The 16,632-nt window shown below is 39.6% G+C and overlaps 1 protein-coding gene across 1 annotated transcript; it reads right to left on the reverse strand.

Moving 5' to 3' along the window:
- Positions 1–172: 172 nt before the first annotated feature.
- zdhhc13 (zinc finger DHHC-type palmitoyltransferase 13) lies at positions 173–16,301 on the reverse strand. Its single transcript, XM_044355818.1, has 17 exons — positions 16,229–16,301; positions 10,735–10,958; positions 9,898–10,020; positions 9,334–9,411; positions 8,872–9,016; positions 8,655–8,719; positions 8,204–8,366; positions 7,767–7,892; positions 7,516–7,649; positions 7,275–7,375; positions 6,522–6,646; positions 6,352–6,414; positions 6,147–6,240; positions 5,174–5,257; positions 4,916–5,073; positions 4,338–4,435; positions 173–2,679 (listed from the first exon to the last, which is right to left on the reverse strand). Exons 1-17 carry the CDS (start codon positions 16,250–16,252, stop codon positions 2,541–2,543), a joined length of 1,944 nt encoding a protein of 647 aa, XP_044211753.1. The 5' UTR covers positions 16,253–16,301; the 3' UTR covers positions 173–2,540.
- Between the last annotated feature and the right edge of the window lie 331 nt (positions 16,302–16,632).

Here is a 16,632-nt window from a genome sequence, read left to right on the forward strand (position 1 = left end):
AGCTGAAAAACATTCACAGAGTTAAAGTTACTCCAGAGCAGCACTCTTATTCTGCAGTTTGCACCTTTAAGTCACACGTGAAAACCTGCAGACACTTCGATCACAGTGGACAGATGTCTGGGAAATATGAGAATATTTTGGATGAAAAGAACTCATGAACCATGCGAGTGGAAAAACATCCTTGCTTTTTATTAGATTCAATACACAGTGCAGTGACCTGATTGTACATAACTGTCTGTTGTTACCGATGCAAACATACAGTACATGACCTAAATGAAAAGCTATGACAGAACATGATACCTGAAACAATAACAAGCTGCCCGTCCTTTCTGTAGCCGGGACACTTAAGGCTGCTGAACGTCAAGACATTCTGTCTGTACTGGTTGATTAAAAGAAAAAGAAAAAAAAAGCACATAATGACCAGAGGAGGAGCTCAACAGTGAAACAGAAGGACGTGTCGTCACAGTTATGCAGTAAAGCTTGCGAAGCTCATGATGCTCGAATTTTTGCCTGAAACTGTCAAAGGTGTTGATTCAGCTCAACACCATCTTTTAAGAACATACATTATGATGCTGTGGAGCAAATATCAAGTTTGTTTTCATGATTTTTAAGTCACATTTGTGTCCATCGCATCACATACATTATAACATTTGAGATGGAGACACCAGCAACTACTGAAGCATCTACTGTAACCGGCCTCTTTGTTCTCCTAAAGGCTCTTTCAGACAAGGAAGTGGTAAGTTACTGTCTGGCAAAAGCAGCACAGGAGCAGGGATGCAGTGTCTGTGCAGCTACTGAAGTTGGACCATGCAAACTTCTTGCAGCTGTGGTTGCCACCGTGCAACTATTGCTTCCCAGTCTGAAAGGGCCTCAAGTTATGTTGCCTTAAAGCTGCGTTACTTGACTTTTTTTTCCTGCCACTCGGGGACAGAGAAGCTTTATTACAGGTTGAAAAAGCCTGATATATCATCGCCTCATACAGTTGCTCTGACTAGCATGTTAGCTAACATTCATGCAGCTAGCAGACACACAGCAGAACAGTTTAGCATTCATTTGGAGTTGTCTTCACTACTTTCTAAACAATAGAAACTCAATAGTTTATTCAATAGTGAACAGTAAATTGAGATTTCAGACACTTATCATCATTTTGCATCATCACTGATTGTAATATCCCAACACATTACACTGGTTTTGTTAGTAGAAAGTAGTGTACATGTCATGGACCTATTTTCAAGAGCTCAGTATAGTGGATAAATTTGACACTCAGAATTCAGACACTCAAACAAAAAGGCAGAGTAAATGTAGTGCATCGTATATTAAATATGGAGTGATTTCAGACGCAGCCTGATTCACTCTCCTATTAGCTCTGTTTTGGTCTCCAACAACTCCTGAGAAAAATATCTGGCTTTTTAGCTGCTAAACGCTCCATAACTCTGTCTGTCTGTCTGCCGTCTGGTGCTGGACAGGTTGTGCACAGTGGGTTTATCAGAGCTTTTTTTGGTGAAAAACAGCCGCCTGCTGTTGCTGGAAATCGGGGTGTTGAGAGCTCGCGAGACTGAACAATCCAATAAATGTAAACCAAAAAAAAGAGGCTAAAAGGCTCCGTGGGGCTTACATCTGAAATGAACAATCTTTGTTGATTTAAAAAGGAAAAAAAAAGGTTATTTAATAATCAGGCCGATCAATACTGACACATACTTATAGCTGAATTTACTGCCTTGTTGTACAGTAGCTGCCTGAGTGTGTGTGTGTGTGCATCAGCCACACACACTGAAAAATCATCTAATGTGGCGAAAATCTGGAAAATAACGACAAATAAGTGTTTCAGCAGAGAACAGAAGTCACAGATAGTCCTTCATCAACACTGACGGAGACATTTAACAAGATATTTGATTGACAACACCACAAACTAAGGCCTCAAAAATGACAACTGATGTGAAAAATCTTGCACCCTGAACATTTATAATCCTTACCACAGCGGTATTAACTGTTGTGCAGTTTTATATGTTTTATTTTGTCCACCCCCTCCCCCCCCCCGAGTCCAAACACAGCCATTTGAAAAGACAGGCACACAAAACATTGCTTTATTGAAGTATAATAGTGGTTATTCATTATTAAACACATGCAGCTCTTACAAAAGTCATAAAACCAACCTTAACCACGTACAAAGATCCTTTTTTTTATCCCAGAACAGAGGATTTTAAAAAATAGGCTTGATGTGCTCATAAAAAACAGCTTAAAAGTTCAATTACAATTTAGGCCTTTAAAAGGTTCAACCTTTCCCCCAAATTAAAACGTTTTATTTCACTTACATCGGTCAAGTATAAGGCAGCAGCAGTCTGTACAAAGAGCAACTCCATCTGAACGATATCTACACGTTGCTTTGTGTTTTTCCCCCCCCTCGACTTCTCGTATCTCGTTCTCTCTTCACAATGAACCGTACTTTTAAAAAAATAAATAAATACAGTCTATGCTTTTGGTCCAGAACCACTGTAAAACTCTCACCCTTGACCCTGAGCATGGGGCGGCGGGGGGGGAGGTCAGACCATGTCGGTGTGTCCGAACATGTGCTGGTCGCGGCCGGGCGGGAACTGCTGCGTCCAGTCGATGACGGCGGGTTTGAAGAGGCCACAACAACGCAGGTGGAAGAAGGACACCAGGTTCCTCACGACGCCCAGACTGCGGAGAGACGACGAGAGAGGATGTTCAGTCTGATAAAAGATAAAACCAGGACTTCACTGCTGAAAATGCGGTGAAGGTCCAGAGTTATTTGCCATTTTGTCCCTTTTTTAATACTTTGTTTTCATGCACGCTGTTTCCAATTTCAGCAACTGATGATACAGAAGTAATCCTAACAGAACAGGCAAAACTAAAAAGAAAAACATTCACATTTGGAAATAACCTCTGCAGTCAATATGTACTTTCAAATTCTCTCCAAATTTAAGGATTAGTAGTTTTTTGAACCTCATTAAACATCTGTTTCCATTTTTCATGTCACTTTTGTTCCCAGTTCTGTTTCATCTCTCCTGCAGGGTTTCTCAACTATGTTTTTATCTTTTTCACTGCAATTATTCATGATATATTTAAGAAGAGGATGAATATTCTGCATAACTTTTTACCTTTTAAGTAACTTCTTATTTGCAAGTATATATAAAATGGATTATTTGGTGCGTTATAATGCCTAGAAATATATAAGTTATATATTATCTAAGTGTAAATGTCATATTCAGCGTACATTTGCCAGAATCTAACTGACCCCTCTTTAGCTCGTGTTTTGAAGAAAGTATCTGCTTTAAATTCTGGATCTACTGAAATGTCCTGCAAATATATAATTTCATCCATATTTCAAAAGTATTAATTACAGCAGAACTATTCAACCTACTGAGAGTTATCTTTTTTTTCCACAAAAGATTAGTGAAACCAGTGAATCCATTTCATCCAATCCCAGCAAACATTTCCACAAAAATGAGTTAATTGGAAGATTGCTTTAATAATTTTTACCAATCACTGCACTCTTCCACATTCCAGTTATCTTATTAACAACCTCAATTTCAAAGCCGGGAGAAGTTAAATTAAACTTCAGTCTCAGAAAACCAAATTTTCTTGCGAACGCGTTGATGCCTGAAGTAAGTTGTTTTCTCAGGCAGAGAGACATCACTTCAGTTTTTAGCACAAATTTACTAAACTTAAAGAAACGGAACCATTTCTAACTTGATGCCTAAAAAATCAGGCCACATATTGGATCACCTCAGCTCCCAGTAACTGACTGGTCTTATCTCCAAATGCAAACTCTAAACATGCACTGAGCTTTGAAAATATAAGTAGCTGTTGTTTCCTCTTAATTAGTTATTTTTAAATCTTTAATAATTATTATTTCCGTGTCCCTACACGATCTCAATAATGAGCAACTGTTTTCATGAACTATGTACACAATTACAATTTCCAGCCTGCGTTTGCACATCTGGTGGCGCGTTCACAAATAAAAGCTGAGTCCCGATTATGTTTCCAAAGATAATAAAACCACATCTGGCCCAGTGTTACCAGTAATAAATCAGCACTAATGTACAATGAGACGTTCAGTATTACACAATATCTCCTGACAAGAGAACAGAGACCTTGACCAGAAACAGAAACGGCCATTATTACAACACAGACAATAATCCTTTGACTTTACATATTGATTCAAGATTCTTAACCAACTGAGATAAAGGACACGCTATTATAGAGCTCCACTGAAGTATGCAAACATAATCAAACTGTAATTTGGTTGCTAGAGATCATAAAACAATATATTTAGTAAAATGACCACACAGATAAGAGCGCTGATATCAACTCACTTGTATGGATTTTGTCTCAGGGAGACGGATTGTCTAAGTTTTCTCTGGTGGTTCGTCAGACTCGTCCTCTCTGCTGTGGTCAGTCCCAAGAAGGCAATCTGCTCCGACACAAAGAAAACATCATTTAAATCAAGGTGAGAGACGACACTCATCCAATGATCAGAAGCAGCACATTACAAAACCTTAAAAGTTCATGATTTTTCCATAACATTTCATAGTTTAGTTGGTTTATTTCAGTAACGTTGAGTCTTAAGTAAGTAAGGAAGGAAGTTGAGTGAGTTCAAAGGTATTTTAATTGTATTTTGAATAATTTCTGTAAAAGTCTTTTATAAAAATTAACAAATAAGTCATTATTTTACTTAATATTGTAATTATATATAATCATTGTATCACATTTATATGAAATAATAATAGATATTCTTAGACAGATAATGAAACATTTGGATACACGTCAATTTAAAGATAAAATTACACAGAAAAATCATCTGTCGGTTTAGTGTTTTCTATTTGTTTTGAGTTTTAGAGGCTGAGTTAGAAGATCTCAGAAGCTTTTTAACAAACTCCAGACATCCAGTCACCTGGTAGAGCTGCAGCAGCAGGATCAAGCCGGACCAACAGGTGTGATAAAAGGCCATCAGGAAGACGCTGAGCAGCCAGGGGGAGCAGTTGATGAGGCCAGAGACGACGCCCAACAGTCCCTTCTCCTCATAACGCAGCACACCGCGAATCGACCAGTCTGAAAACATGTAAAAAAACAGCGCAGGCATCTGTATCCGCTGTAAAATGTGAAATCAGGTCAGATATTATTATTGTGTCGTATGTTGTGGCTCACTCACACACGAGACAACCGTAGAACATCCAGGCGCCCATCAACAAGAGGGAGAGCAGGAAGAGGACGAAGAAGTGATGGTTCCTCGCACCTGGAAGAAATTATATTCAACTCACTGAATAGGATAAAAAATGAGCCAATGTTGTGACAAATGCTGGCTACTATAATAATTACACAGAATGCACATTTAATATCCTCAGATAGTATTTAAACAATGTTTTACACATCACTTAGTGATGGTCCATGAGTTATTCTACTCTATTAACACATTTTCAGCTTCGTCAAAGCGTCACTTTCTAGTATTTTTTTTTTTAGGGATAAACTGAGTCCATCTATTATTTTTAGGCAATTTCCAACTTCAACCTACTCACTAATAATCCTGAATCATCTTATTCATGACACAATGGCAAATTTTTAAATATTTGTGTTTATATTTCTGTTGTCCAAATTTCCAACACATATCTATTTGTAAAAGAAAAGTATTTGTTTTGACAGAATATGAAACAAGATGTCTTATTACGTCCGGCAGTGAGTTTTCAGTTTTGTTTGTTCGTTAATTAGCAGAATATTTTTTAAAAACTTGTTAACAGATTTTGATGTAATCTGGTGGGAAGTTAGACCATCAGACAAGAACCAAATGATTAGTTTCTGGTGTGGATCCAGGACTTGGAAACATGGCATTTCTTAACACTTACCTGCCTGAACTAGCTTGTAATTTAGCAAAGCCTGCGAGCTAGTTCAGGCAGCTCAACTCGAGTTCACATGATGGCATACTCCTCTCACTGCAACATATATCCAACACACCCTTTTAACAATAGTGGTGTATTTAAGCCATCAGTACTCAGCTGCTACCTCTGCTGCTATCTATATAGGATTTTAACAGCCCCAGTTCCACCTGTCTACCTTCCTCTAGCGGGGCAGTTAGTGGTCGGGGTCGTGTACATATTCTACTCTATTCTATTCGCTCCAGTCTGTCGTACCGATGCAGCCGTTGGTCCAGACGGAGTGGTGGTCCTGTTTTGCCACACAGGCATCGCAGGCGAAGCAGTGGCTTGTCCTCATTGGTTTCTTTATCTGTGAAATATAACAAAGCAAATATAAAATAGTAGTAGTTGTCACTGTTTCTGTGTTGAATGGCACATTTGTTGTAGAATAAAGTTTGAGGTTTTGTGTTCGGAGTCTCACCATGCAAGAAGTGCAGAATATTCTGGGGTCCAGACAGCCGGCCTCGGCCAACACCAACACATTCTGTCAACACAAACAAACACAACTCAACTCAGTCGTGCACAGAACATTTAACATTTATATGTAAGAAAATATCATTAGTGGTTTGTAATTTTTAATATCCCTCCCACCATTTTCTTCTCTTCTTCGGTTGCCTTGACGAAGCCCGGGTCGGTCCTGCAGGTGCGGAGGTAGTAGTAGAGCAGAGCGGTGGCGTTGAGAGTGAACAGAACCTGAACTGTGGCGCTGTGTCCATGTGGGGTCAAAGGTTAAGAAAGTCTTAATTCATCAGCTTGATCAGAAGGCTAAAATATCAAACACTACATCGAACTTCATCGGCTACTGATGACAGAGAATACTTCACTACATCAGTCACAACTCTCTACTTCCTGTCTCTGGTAATTGTGATGAAACTCTGGTGAACTGCCTCTCAGAGCCTCTTCTTCTGACTTCCTACATTTCCCAAAATGCCTCTAAAACAAATCCCAATGATTTAGGCATAACATTTTTTGGCATGTCCAAACTTTTAACTGGTGCAGTAAATATACACATAGTTAGCTAACCGTATCGTTGGCTCCTGAACAAAAATAACATGTCATTAACACAATTCAACCTTCCTTGTAGCTGCATTGCATTCTGCTCTACTTTCTGCTCCTGTGAATAGAAGTCGGTGTCAGTGATGTTAAACCGCGGCTCTCAGTTTTGATTATTATGGACTGATCTGATGTATTGTTGATGTTTCACTGATCTTTTTTTTTGCCATTAAAATCCATTGTAACTCCAGCAAATGTCTGCAACAAAACAACTCCTGAGATGTAAGGAAAGAAAACAAATAACTGTCTTGTGATTGTTTCAGGGTGTTTTTTTCTTCCATGAAAGGATATCTGGCAGGAACCAGAGGCACCAGGTGACGAGCATCCAGAAGACTGAAGCTATGAGAGCTGAAGCCGGTATAAGAGACTGGAAAGCTGGACTTGGGAAATTCCTGTGTAGACATAAACCAACCGGTTTTGTAAAACATGCAGATGGAGAGCATGAGTGCAAAATGTTTGAGTTGTATTCCTTCCTCATTTACATTTCATTCAGAACATTCAAGAGAAGAGCTCAGTGGAAATGTGTCCTCACCTTGAGGCCAGGTTACTTGCACCGATCACACAGGCCAGCAGGATCCCTTTCAGCAACCAGGACTCTGAGTTCATATCGACTATGGCGCCAACACTTCCAAACATGGCAGTGCAGAGCAAAAACTGCAGAAACACCTGGAAAAATATAAATGGGAACATGTTAGACGAATATTTTCTAGAGGTTACCGTAGATTTTTGTGACCAGTTTTATGTTCAAAATCTGAGATGCGTGTCTGTTTAGCATCTGTATACCCTGTATCTGTTAATGATTCGTAAGCAGCGGGAGTTGGAGCGAATCCTCTCCTGTTTGATGTGGTTGAGCATGTGGATGAGCAGCGGGCTGTGAACCTGGTGAGCCAGGTCGATGGGCGTGTGGCCCTGAGGAGGAAATATTAAGAACACCATGAATACCTGCATCGTTATTTATTCAATTCAAACTGTGTCTTACTAAATACACAATGTAGCTGCTGCAGAAAGATTAGATAAACAAAATGAACAGAAGAAAGACTTGTCTATCCACTCTGACTGTAAAAAAAAAATAAAAAAAAAATCAACATTTTGCAAGGAGGTGCAAAAGACAGTATGTTCACAGTTTATATCAGATTCTTGTGTCCAGAATTTCTTAGATCATTTAGCACAGAGATCAGCGTGTGTTTTTATGTGTGCGGTTTAGGTTTTGTGAGGCTCACATTAATATTTTCTGCGTCCACACTGGCCCCAGCCTCCAGCAGGATGTGGGTAGCGTCTACATTTCCTGCCAGCACGGCGCAGTGGAGCGGAGTATTCCTGTTCACTTTGTCCACAGCGCTCACAGAAGCGTTATTCTTGATTAAGAAGTTAGTGGGTTCAGGCCTGAGACAGAAACAAACAATAAGTGATATTTACTTTACAGACTAATGTCAAGAGGTTGTGAATTAACTTCAAGTTTGGATTGAAATATTTAACCGAATCTACAGACAAAGATTTATACTGTCATGACATGTAAAAGATGTGGAAAAACAACATGTACAGGATACTTTAGGATTCAGGCCTATTGAAAATGTAAAAATCCAAACAGATTCAATGATATTTTAGGTATTTATATATTTAGTTGAACCCAGAGAGGCATAGAGCATATCTGTGCAGGAGAAAGATGTTTACCCAATAATCTTCTGGGCTGCTAACATCAGTGGCGTCTGTCCGTTGCAGTCGGGTCCATCGACTTCCTGGAAGCGAAGAGACAAAATGAAGATTACTAACCAGGAAAATCAAATCAGAACAAAAACAGACTCACACCGAGTGAAAATGAATTTAACTGTTGAAACAGAAGAGAGAGAGAAGATAAGGGAGGGGGGGGGGGCTTTGCGGGTGGTCTGACCTGTCCCTTTGCCATAAGATAAGCTGCTATGGCCATGTGCTGGAAGAGGATGGCGAGGTGGAGAGCACGATAACCTTCTCCGTCTGCGATGGAGGGATCTGCTCCGTATCTCATCAGCTGGATCACCATGGGGAGGTGGCCCTGCCTGTTCACGGACAAAAAAACCACCAACAGCTTTAAAGAGGAAGTAACTGAAAAGTCTCAAAACAAAGTCAACGTGTCATCACCAACAAATGAGGCAGAAAGAAATTCACTCAATAGTCTCATTTTAATCTGTATAGTTGTGAAACTGCCCCCAAAGCAGCCCAGCACTGCATCCTAGATTCCTAAATCTGTTTCAAAATAAAAGCAGTTTTTGTTTTCAACATATTTTTTTTCAGTTAACGGACAGAACCAATATTTTTTAAAAGATCTGGAGCTGTAAAAGCGTAGCAGTGAATCCCCTCCAGGTCATACAGTTACCTTATGGCCCAATGAAGAGGAGTAGAGTTCAGGTCTCCTCCAAGCTGGTCGACTATCGCCCCTTTGGAAAGGAAATACCTGTCGGAAAACAGCAGGAAAAATAAAAAAAAGATCAAATCGGTATTAAAACATAAGCCAGTGTTAAGAGTTTTGCTGATGCTCACAACGATACGATAAATAACATTATACATGAAGTCCCTGAGGAAGAGCTGATTGTGCTGAAGCTCTGTTTGTGTTGTGATGTTCAACTGAGAAGATTCAGAAACAGACTTCTTCATATTTACTTTAGTTTGCAAATTAAGCAACTTGGCTGGATTTGAACTCTGATTTAAAGTAACGTTACAGTTGTATGATTGTGTTGTGTGTGTCACTGCACTTTGGCATCTACTACTAATATTATAATCATATATTACATTATATCTTATGTAATAAACAACTACATTTTTACCAATCACATCCCGAGAATCACCCTCTGATATGAGTAAAACAAAGTGTTTCCGTGCTGCACAGCTGAGACGTCAGGGAACGCTGAGACAGAAGTGACAGTGTATCTGCAGCTCTTACTTGACCAGCTCGGAGCGGTTGTTGATGGCAGCCCAGTGTAGCAACGTGACGTTCTCTTTGTCCGGCTGCCTGACGTCGTATCCTGCTTCCACCAGCTCCTTACAGCGCTCCAGGATACCAAACCTGAAACCATCACACACGCGTTATAGTAATAATGCTTCATATCTCACAGGGCTTCAACATGTCAAACACAGAAAATAATGCACCTCCGTGACACTGAATGAAACATTATTTTTTCCACTTTCAACTGTGTGTTAAATTAGTAAAACAGGTTTAATTTAATCCTGATTTCAGACTGTGTGAAAATAAGCTCACTGGGTTTCCGCTCCACCGAGCAGGTGTGATTAATGAAACGACAGAAAGGAGCGGCTCTGCGGATTATTCTTTTCTTTTCTCCTTCCTGCCTTACATTAAGAGCGACCTTCGCCCTGCTGCACCTCGACTCGCTGCTCGGTTAGTAAAAGCAGCTGACGCATCAGTCGTCTATGAATCTCAACTACTGCACACTGACGGGTTTATGCAGCTTTTATTTTTTTAAATCTGTGTTTCTTTTTAAACTGGTTTGGAACCGGACATAAAATGAATCATCACATATCTTTTGACTGTTAAGGAAACAAAAGTGCTATTAAAGCATTTGTGCAATCCTTGAGTTCTGTTGTGCGATTCCTGTGCAAATATATTGATCAAATACTTGTCAGTATCAGAAATTCTCCCTGTAGGGATAAGGAGCAGACTAGCTGATACTACAGCGACTCAAATCTGCTGCTTTACCTTCTTTGCCAATAGCGGCGTCACATGAAAAGGAGAATTTCCTGCAGCTGACGTCTCACCACTTACTGTGTCGCCTTGACGATGTCCCAGCTGCTGCTGTCGTCCATGTGGGACCGTTTCTTCGGCTGCTGGGTGAGTTCCATCACCTGATCGGCGTTTTTGCCGAACTGTCCGTGAAAGGACGGCATGAAAGGGGGCGCCATCCCGCCGAAGGCCGCCGCTCTGGGCCCGTGACTGTGAGAATGACCCGCATGTCCGTGGTGACAGCTGTCATGCATGTGGCTGTGACTCTGTAACACGAGGAAAACATTCGGTTCAAAAATAGCCCGTGTGGAAAAACTAAAAACTGGCAGCGAACGGTGGCTTTACTGGTTTGAGTGAGTCCTGCTGGGGCCTCGAAGGGAGAATTTAAAGGATGGCATGATGGAGACACCTGCACAGATGGAGGATTAAGATGCTGACCAATCACAACTACAGCTGCAACGATAAATCAATTAATCTATTAGTTGATTTCACAATAAAATAATCAGCAATATGGAATAATTGCAAAAAATGCCAAATATTTGCTGGTTTCAGATTCTCAAATGTGATAATTTACAGATTTTTTTTAATCATACGTGATAGTAAACTGAATATCTTTGAGTTTTGGACTGTTGCTTGGAAGAAACAACATATGAAGATGTCATCTTTGACTCAAGAAAATAATTGGCAGATTAATCAAGGATGAAAATAATCAATTAGTCGCAGCCCCGACCACATCGTCCCCAGATCGAGTCCGGCTGGGGAACTTTTTTTGCATGCCATCGTCTCTTCCTTCTCCCCTCATTTCCTATCAGATCTCCATGTCTCCTGTTCATTAAAGGCTAAAATCCCCCAAAAATACAACCAGATGGCCAGCGGTTTGCAAAGATTCAGTTAAAGAATACTTTCCAGAAAAAAAAATACATGTTTATCATTATCTAATCTGGGGCTGTAATTAAAAATGAAATAAATAAATCTATTATTATTCAGAATGTGAATCTGTTTATCAGCCAAATATGCAAGCACACTAAGAATGTGTCTCAGCGTTTGCGCCCAAGAAATTTGTTTCAGCACTGACACGAGTCTGTCAAAGCTTCACTGATGTCTGAAAATCAATCAAGTGAGTCTGAGGCTTAATCGTGTTTTCTTTTCATAAAAAAAAAAATATTAAATGTCCATCGGGTTTCTTCAAACAGCTGGTACAACATTAACAAACTATTCTGCAGCAAAATAGTGGACGACTGTGTTTACTGTTTGTGAAGTGTCACTGTGGAAAATAGATGTTAATAAGATAAATAATGAGCTTAATAATGATCTACAGTGCAAACATTCAGCTACAAAAATATGAGTTATTGTGCACGAGCTATTACATTTGTCAATATGATGACATATACCGTGAGATTTTTCACTTTAGTGTCTCTACATGTGTTAGATGATAGTGGGAAATGTTACAAATCACTGACCTTTAGGGCAATATCGGATTTTTAATCCAATTTTTGCATCAGTGATGAAGTACTTTGATTTGATCAGGTGTTTTATTTGCTGGATTAACCAAGAACAGACACTGTCTCTCCAACAGACTCTCCAGAAAATGTACTATGTGACAATATATCCATAGTATCATGTTAGTCAGTCACAATTAATGGAAAAGAAAGAAAATTAATCTGCAACAATTTTGATGATTAATTTATTGTTTAGGCCATTTATTCAAGCAAAAATGTCCAATATCTGATGGTTCCAGCTTCTTCATTTGTCAGGATCTGCTGATTGTGTTTGTGCTATGAGCTACCGTCCAATCATCTACAGACCATTTCCCCCCGCACTTTACCCCACACATCAACAACTCCTCGCTTACTTGCTGCTCAAAAACCTACACTCAACCCAGCCCAGGTTGAAAACCACAGACTGGTTTCACTTCTGCCAGTCCTATTAAAAATACTTGAGCGCACCATCCTTTCTGAGAACAACCAGTACGATCCGAACCAGTCTGGCTTTAAGCGAGGTCACTCTACTGAAACTGCACTACTGTCGGTAACAGAATCACTGCGTTCATCTAGAGCTGTTGATCAGTCTTCAACTGAGATCTGTTGCTACTAGATCTGTGTAACTTTGAAACCATCCTCGGGAGCAGGTAGAGGTGTCAGGTAGAGGTGTCAGGAAACAGAGGTGTCAGGGATTTCTGTTCCCCCATTGCACCCTGGGTCCCTTCCCACATCCTGCTAGCAGATCACCAAACACGACGCAGTCGGCCTGTAAGTCGCACAGCCTTGACGGTTTAACACAGGACGTCAGTGTGAAACCCGGAACGGATGTTGTGGTTCTTAGCTTGCACTTTGACATTATTACAAGTCAGATTAATTCTGCAATTCATATTTACCAAGAGGTTACATTTTCACTTTCTTGTTGTTTGTTTATTTATATTCCAAACCTGGTAAGAGATTTATATGAAATTTGGGGAAAAATTTAGATCATGAATGATTGATTGATGGGGTATTTTTGAACATTTTCACTATTTACTCATGGTTATTAAATTAAAAAAAAACCTGTCTCATGATTGTTAATCTCTGTGTGTATTTTGATGCAGAGCCAGACGCAGATTGAAACATTTTGAAATAGCTAATTAAGCTAATTAATAGCTTTGGCAGTATCCACTCTGTGCTTTCCATGAGGGTAAATTTGTATTTTTTCAAAACTTACATTCACTATGTTTGTGTGTCTTACCTTATTCTAGTCAAAAATATAGTATATTTCATACCAGTGTTTATAGGTTAGTGCTTACCTGCTGTTACTCTGTTAAAACACTTACTGATCAGTTTGATGGTGACAGTAACTTCCAAGCTAATGTTTTAATTTCAGTGGTGCGGTTAAACCTTGGTTTACATTTGTATTACATCATCTGCTTTATTTTACTCAATGCAGTTGGAGAATATTTGAATGCTATAATAGTTATAATTTATATAGATCTGTTATTAGTATTAGCTGCTGATGCAGGCCTAGCCATTGATGCAATATGTGATAACTATGAAGCTGCTCTTAACAGCATAAAACGTTTGATAAATCTGAACACTTTGTTGTTATTATGATAACTTTTACTGTCACCTAAATAAGGCCATTGAAACACTTTGTAACATCCTGTCGTACTATTAAAAACCTAGATAAGAAGTGTATCACTGTCTTTATCTGTCTCTCTGTCTCCCTCCTGATGTAAGGGTGACACACTGTGAAACATAGTGTGGAGATATTACACAAGCTGATACTTGTGCATTAGTTTCTGTTATGGGTAAGTATCAACACTCCTGTGCATATTTGTTATAGCCTGATACATGATTGCAAACTTTACAATGTTGTGATGTGAACACAGTGTTAGGTATCGTTAGCTAAAGCCCATAGATATATAAGTGTATATTCGTATCTGTAAGCTAACGTCGTCTTGTCTCACCAACACACCTGCCCAGTTCTTTACTGGTTCTCCTCCCACCACAACTCAATTTATCTTTGCATATGAATGAACATTTACAACCTCTTCGGTGTCAAAACTAGCCTTGAGATCTTTTCGAGTATCTTGGAGGGGAGAAGTGTCCAAACCGCATGACTTATCCACAGGGGTTCCTCAAGGTTCAGTGCTCGGTCCCCTTCTCTTCTAAATATTTACCACCTCACTTGGTGCAATTCTCTTCTCCCATGGTTTCTCATACCATCGCTAAGCTGGTGACACCCAGTTATCCCTTACGTTCCCGCTGTCTCGGCTCTGATCTCATCATGCCTTGCAGATATCCCAGCATGGATGAAAGAACACCACCTTCAACTTAACCTCTCTAAAACCGAGCTCCTCGTCATCCCAGCCAGTCCCTCTATACAACAACAGATCAGTATCCAGCTTGAATCAACCCAACTCATGCCCGCAAAGTCTGCCCGAAACTTGGGTGTCATGATTGATGACCAGCTAACCTTTAAGGTTCACGTGGCCTTGATTGTTTGGTTGTGTCGATTTGCCCTGTGCAACATCAGGAAGATCAAAGCCTTCCTGTCTGAGCATGCAGCACAACTTCTGATACAGGCTCTCGTAATATCACTACTGCGACTCCTTACTAGCAGGCCTCCCCGCATGTACGCTCAATATTATTGGCTGATATTGGCCTATCACATATATATTTTCTATCGACGTATATGTTGTCCAATACGTGCCATTTTTTAAAAAAAAATTTTAAAGTTATATAGGCAGCATGTTCTGTATATTTGATCCTTTCTCTTAATTCATGTATAATATATAGGTACATATGTTTTAACCATTTATAATTATTAAATTCCCAGTGAAGTTTACTCTTTCATAGCACTGATGTCATTTTACACAATAAAGTTTATTGTTAAACTATTAAGTATATAAGTATCGTGCCTCCATTACATATCTTTGTCACAAGTGTTTGATCACCACATTTGAGGGATCATCGCAAAAAATTGTTTATGTATATCACTATATATATAAGTTTATAGACGACTATATCGATATCTGATTTTTTTTTACTCCCTAATATTGACGTCGGCATCAGCCCAAACAATCCAGTATCGTTCGGGCCCTAGTCTGAAATGACAATGTGCGTATGTATTGATTACACTTGATATAGTTTTACTGTAAATCCAGTAGCATATCGTTATCTACCGACATACCAGTCCTGATCCACTGGTATAAGCCATGAACACGAGCAGCATACCAGTGTAGGGATCGGCCGCTGAACCACTGGTGGCATACCACCAGCTACTTTTCGATCTGGGCGTCACTGGTATCAAGGCACCACCTGACTGCTGTTCCCCATCCTCTGGGATGGATCTGCTGGATGCTATTTTTGGATGTTGATGCTGATGATTATACTCTGATGATACCAGGCTGCTGCCATGGTCTGGGCAGATAATAAAGCCCTTTGAGGGAGAAGTTTGGGGCTATATAAATAAAATGTACCCTACTTGTCATGACGTGATATGACATGATATGACAGGTAGGTGGCTAGCTAATAACATATGGTTAAAAACTGATCACTGACTGGCTGTAATCAGTATAAACACAAGCGGTTTATGAGTTGCTGTCAGAAAACAGCACAGCAGTTGTAACGTTAATGTGAAAAAGAATTACAGTTACATTATAATCTGAGAATATAATAAAGGTGAAGAGGAAATGGTTAAACAGGCTTTGGCTGACAGAACATCATCACGTCAACCAGACGGATTAAAAAAAGAGACTTTCTCTGAGGTGGCTTAACACGAAGGAAATGAGCCAAAATATGACCGCTGACGTTGAGGAGAGATTAGCCAGCTAGTATCGATTAACGCCAGGTAACTAGCAGCAGGCTAACTGTGCCCACTGAAGCTAATAGACTGTCAGTTCCTGTGTCTCAGTCAACGTAGGCTAATTACCGGCAAGCTAAAGCTAACAAGCTGCTCGTATAATATCATTAGGAAAAAGTACGTCAGCCCAATGTTCACCAGATGAGACAGTTACTCTACAACAGAGGTAACAGCAGCAGCTAATAAAGACAAACAGACTTACATTGCCGTCCTCACTCCAGTCCATCTTGTTGTGAAAGAGCGAAGGGAAAGTTATTTCCTGCCGTTGGTTCCACTTCCGCTATTCGCTTTTTTTTTCAAAATACAAGTATCAATAAGTCACAGATATTTTCAGATGTGAGAAAAGCAAAAAAATATTTCACCTCAGTTTATTTTGCTTTGATCAGTGGTGTAAAGTCACATTTATTTATTTAATCTCTATTTAATCAGGCAGTCTCATTGAGATTAAGATCTATTTACTCAGAGAGACCTGAAAATGACTACACAATAAACAAGGAATTAATAAAAAACAAATACAAGAATCATAAAAAACATAAGATAATAAAACTTTAAAATCACCAAGACTCAAGTTTGAGGGCAGTTTGCAGTTCGTTCCATTTAAAAGGT

Source organism: Thunnus albacares, chromosome 1 (genome assembly GCF_914725855.1).
Source record: "Thunnus albacares chromosome 1, fThuAlb1.1, whole genome shotgun sequence".
Classification (NCBI taxonomy): Eukaryota; Metazoa; Chordata; class Actinopteri; order Scombriformes; family Scombridae; genus Thunnus; species Thunnus albacares.

Excerpts from the sequence above, each read along its gene's own strand:
- zdhhc13 (XM_044355818.1), bottom strand. The coding sequence starts at position 16,252 with ATGGACTGGAGTGAGGACGGCAAT. Across the intron at positions 10,959-16,228 it reads ACTGGAGTGAGGACGGCAAT|AGTCACAGCCACATGCATGA; the intron begins GTAAGTCTGTTT and ends CTCGTGTTACAG. Across the intron at positions 7,650-7,766 it reads GAATCATTAACAGATACAGG|GTGTTTCTGCAGTTTTTGCT; the intron begins GTATACAGATGC and ends ATATTTTTCCAG.